At 39.3% G+C, this 4516-nt stretch overlaps 2 protein-coding genes across 2 annotated transcripts; both read left to right on the forward strand.

Annotated features, from left to right (window-relative positions):
- Positions 1-1838: 1838 nt before the first annotated feature.
- Positions 1839-4144, forward strand: LOC140969588 (L-type lectin-domain containing receptor kinase S.4-like). Its single transcript, XM_073430981.1, has one exon. It carries the CDS (start codon positions 1950-1952, stop codon positions 2868-2870), a length of 921 nt encoding a protein of 306 aa, XP_073287082.1. The 5' UTR covers positions 1839-1949; the 3' UTR covers positions 2871-4144.
- LOC140969585 (L-type lectin-domain containing receptor kinase S.4-like) lies at positions 3222-4022 on the forward strand. Its single transcript, XM_073430977.1, has one exon. It carries the CDS (start codon positions 3222-3224, stop codon positions 4020-4022), a length of 801 nt encoding a protein of 266 aa, XP_073287078.1.
- Positions 4145-4516: the final 372 nt, after the last annotated feature.

Consider the following 4516-nt stretch of genomic DNA (forward strand, 5'->3'; position numbering starts at 1 on the left):
TTAATTGTGTAAACATTTTAATATGAGTTATGTATTATAATTTAAGTGTGTTGGTTAAAAAAATCATAACAATATTAGACGAATGTATCTCTTATCGGGTTGAATTTATGCTCGACTAAAATTCTTAACAAATTTTTTAATTCCAATAAAATATTTAACAAATTTCATAATAATAGAACCTAAAAAACTCATAACATGTAAGACTCGACTCAAATTAAACTACTCTACCAAAAAATTGAGTATATTGTGTGGCGCGACCCACTCAACCCAAATTGGGTAGAGTGGGTCGAGCCAAAGAGCTACAATTTGTGTGACTAGAAACAATAATCCTAATACAATTCAAATCACAACTTGCTTTCATTTTTTATGGTGTTATATAATTGATCAATTGATGAATCATTCTCTAAATATATTTTTTGTATGAGATCGTTATTACATCGAATGTAGTAAAAAAATATCACATAAATTAACTAAAAATCAATATAAAGTATCATATAAATGTTTTAATCCAACTATCATATAAATGTTTTAATCCAACGACCATAATTTATCCCAAATACAACAACAACAATAATGCCTAAATTCTTCAATCTTCTGATCGTTCAATTGATAGGCATTTTCCCTGAACATGGGATAAACGTTTGATAGGCATCTTCTCATATTCATCCATTCTATCTATTAAATCCCCCAAACTTACACCGTCACTTCTTCCAAAATGTCTCAACCTAAATTCATCTTCGTCAGGTATCATAGGATAAACGTTTGAACAATTTAGACCCGTTAACAAACAATATTCTAACAATGAAAATCGCAAAGGTCGTTTATGATATATCATCCAAAATTCACTACTTTCACTATCATAAGTTTGCCTGCTGATCAAAAACCATAACAATTGATTCGAATTATTATAATCCTTCGCACATGTAATTAAATTACCAAATTGAGTATGCTGCACCAAATACTCTATCTCTTTCTCATTTAAAAATGATATAATCTTCTTACATATCTCAACGTATCTTGATCCTAATGTTAACTTGCATTCAAAGAATTGATTCCTTCCGAGTTTAGTGGGAAAGTAAATCTGCAGACAAAAACAAAACAAACATATTAGTGATCAAAATTTAAACAGTATTCGTGCCTCGGAGAAGAATTGGGTCGTGCTCGAACCAAGCGCGACCCAATTGGGTCGTGCCGTGCTCAGCACGACCCAAGCGCGACCCAATTGGGTCGTGCTCTTCTTGTTTCGTGCTCTTCCCGAAGGGCACGACCACGACCCAAGCACGACCCAATTGGGGGAAGAGCTTCCCCGAGAGCAGCAGCTAAGTTGCTGCTCACGGACGCTGCTCACGGTCGAGCTCTTCACGAAAAGCTCGACCCAGGGCTCGAGCCTCCACCCACGGCTCGACCCAAATCTAGCTTCGGTAACAAATTCAAATTTCAAAATAAATTTCTTATCAATACGTGATTTTCTCGTTGGATTTCTTGCAGATGAATATTTTCTAGACTCATCGTTAATTCTTAGGAAAAAACTAGAACAATGATACAAGATGGAAGATGGTTTGAGTGTGCAGCAGCAGCAGATGAGGAAAACAAAATCTTGGGTTGAGGTGAGAAAGAGTGGGTCGCGAAGAAGGGAGAGATAAGTCTGTAAAAAAAAAAATTGTTTTGTGTTATAATAAAAAATTGGATCGAGACTCAACCCAAAAAATCAAGTCTCGACCCACTACTAATTAAAAAAATTAGATTTTAAGTAAAGGATAAAAAAGTAAATTCCTCTCCACTTCCTTTTATTGAATAAACACGTACAACGCTCCCTTTTTCCTCATTTCCCCCTACCAATACCGTATTCAAATCTCACCCATGCCCTTACTTCACCCCTCAGCTAAGAACACTACCTGCCCAACTTCAGACATTAAAATTTTGCAAGAAAATAAAAATCCGAGCTTTGAATGAGTCTTCAATCTGCGATGGCCGTTTTCTTCGTTGTCTTCTTCTCTTTCACTTTCTTCTCAATCCAATCTCAATCTCAGGTGGTTGATTTCACATACACAGGTTTCAGCGATTCAAAATCCAACATAAGCTTAAATGGGGTGGCACTGATAGATGAAAATGGCATCCTTCAATTAACCAATGAGAGCTCCAGATCTAAAGGGCACGCCTTCTTCCCCACTCAGCTCCAGTTCAAAAACTCAACCACCGGCGCCGTCTTCTCTTTCTCCACCTGTTTTGCCTTTGTCATTCACCCTGAGTACCCCAAACTCGGCGGCCATGGCACGGCTTTCACGATTTCACCTTCCAAAGAATTGAACTCGTCTCTCCCGAGCCAGTACCTTGGTCTGATGAATTCCAGCGATGTTGGCAACTCATCCAACCACATATTTGCGGTTGAGTTCGACACGGTTCTAGATTTTGAGTTCGGGGACATTAATGTTAACCACGTTGGGATCGATATCAACAGCATGGTGTCCAATGCATCTGCTGCTGCTGCTTATTTCGGTGATGATTCGGTAAAAAATAGTCTTATTCTCAAGGGTGGGGATCCTATTCTTGCGTGGGTCGAATATGATTCGATCACAAATTTTGTCAATGTAACTATTTCGCCATCTTCTATCAAACCTCAAATTCCTCTCTTGTCTATGCAAGTTGATCTTTCTCCAGTTCTTGAAGAAAATATGTATGTCGGATTCTCTGCTACGACTGGCTTGCTTGCAAGTTCCCATTATATATTGGGTTGGAGCTTTTCCATTAATGGAGAAGCCAGATCCTTGGATTTGGGTTCTCTCCCTTCACTTCCGGCTCCGAAGAAAAAACCCATTACCATGATTGTAAGCATTTCTGTGGTGGGATCTGTGATTTTAATATTGGCTTAAATCTTGATTGCTATTTTCTTGTTTAAAAAGATCAAGAATGTTGAGGTTATAGAATCATGGGAGCTTGAAATTGGCCCACACCGGTACAAGTACCAAGAACTCAAGAAGGCCACAAGAGGTTTCAAGGACAGTGAGCTACTCGGGTCGGGAGGATTCGGCAGAGTTTATAGAGGGACTTTGCATCATCCGAAAACCCAAGTTGCTGTAAAGCGTATCTCGCATGAATCGAAACAAGGTGTGCGTGAATTCGTGTCTGAAATTTCCAGCATCGGCAGGCTCCGCCATAGAAATTTGGTTCAGCTTCTCGGGTGGTGCAGATGCGGCGGTGATCTTCTTTTAGTCTATGAGTTTATGCCGAATGGAAGCTTGGATAAGTGGTTGTTTGATGAGACAAAATATGTGCTTAGTTGGAATCAAAGATTCAAGATTATCAAAGGTGTTGCATCTGGTTTACTGTACTTGCATGAAGGATATGAACAGGTTGTGTTACACAGGGATGTTAAGGCCAGTAATGTGTTAATTGACATTGAGATGAATGGGAAACTTGGAGATTTCGGACTGGCAAAATTATACGATCATGGGTCGAACCCGAGCACGACTCGAGTGGTGGGTACATTGGGTTACCTTGCACCAGAACTTTCAAGAACCGGGAAAGCTACCACAAGTTCTGATGTATTTGCATTTGGGGCTTTATTACTCGAAGTCGTGTGTGGGCGTAGGCCAATCGAGTCGAAATCTGATCCGGAAGATTTAGTCTTGGTGGACTACGTTTGGAAGAAATGGAAAGAAGGGAGAGTTCTTGATGTGGTTGATAAACAAATGGAGGGCGATTTCGATGAGAATGAGGTATTGATGGTACTTAAGTTGGGACTGATGTGTTCAAGTAACGATCCTACGGGACGACCCACTACGAGACAGGTTCTGAGTTACATGGAACATGAGATTGAAATGCCAGAGATTGTGAAGGTACCGGGGGGTGGTAGCGACGTCGATGGCGGATTTGAAAATTATTTGTACTCGTATGCATCTTCTTCGTTCGACAAGACAACTAGTTCTTTTGGTGGAGATGTGGATCAGAGTTCTACATCCATGGTTACTTGTATTTCCACTCACCCTTTCCTACATGTCAATAGTTTAAGGGAAGCTAGATAGGCATATTAATTGTTGCCTCAATTTGATGCAGTCCTTACAAAAAATTTATTGTATTTTGGATGGTAACAGAAGCCAAGATTCTATTCATCATGTCATCCAAATAATTTATGAATTCTGATGTATTTGGGTACACAACATTAAAAAGTTCCAAGGCAGAAAACAGTAATGTTACGAATTGCATCAGCACATGTAAATTGCGACGAATTTAGCCAATCCTTGGTGGACGTACTACGCACTTTTCCAGTGGAATCAACGAAGATCCGGACCCGATCCGTTCGGTAATCCTTGGTGATAAACGAATCGGGTGGAACCACATGGATACTGATCCCTTCACCCATCTCTTCCTTAATCGTCCTCTCTGCTTCATCTGCTGTTAATCCCACTACTTCATCCAATGATGTTTTCCCACGTCTATGACTTCCTCGTACTGCTGATCATATTAACTCAAAAATAAAGATTAAAAATATATATATATTGGAAAAAAAAAAAAAAAA

This window comes from Primulina huaijiensis, unplaced genomic scaffold (genome assembly GCF_012295235.1).
Source record: "Primulina huaijiensis isolate GDHJ02 unplaced genomic scaffold, ASM1229523v2 scaffold42385, whole genome shotgun sequence".
NCBI classification, from domain to species: Eukaryota; Viridiplantae; Streptophyta; class Magnoliopsida; order Lamiales; family Gesneriaceae; genus Primulina; species Primulina huaijiensis.

Excerpts from the sequence above, each read along its gene's own strand:
- LOC140969588 (XM_073430981.1), top strand. The coding sequence starts at position 1,950 with ATGAGTCTTCAATCTGCGATGGCCGTTTTCTTCGTTGTCTTCTTCTCT.
- LOC140969585 (XM_073430977.1), top strand. The coding sequence starts at position 3,222 with ATGCCGAATGGAAGCTTGGATAAGTGGTTGTTTGATGAGACAAAATAT.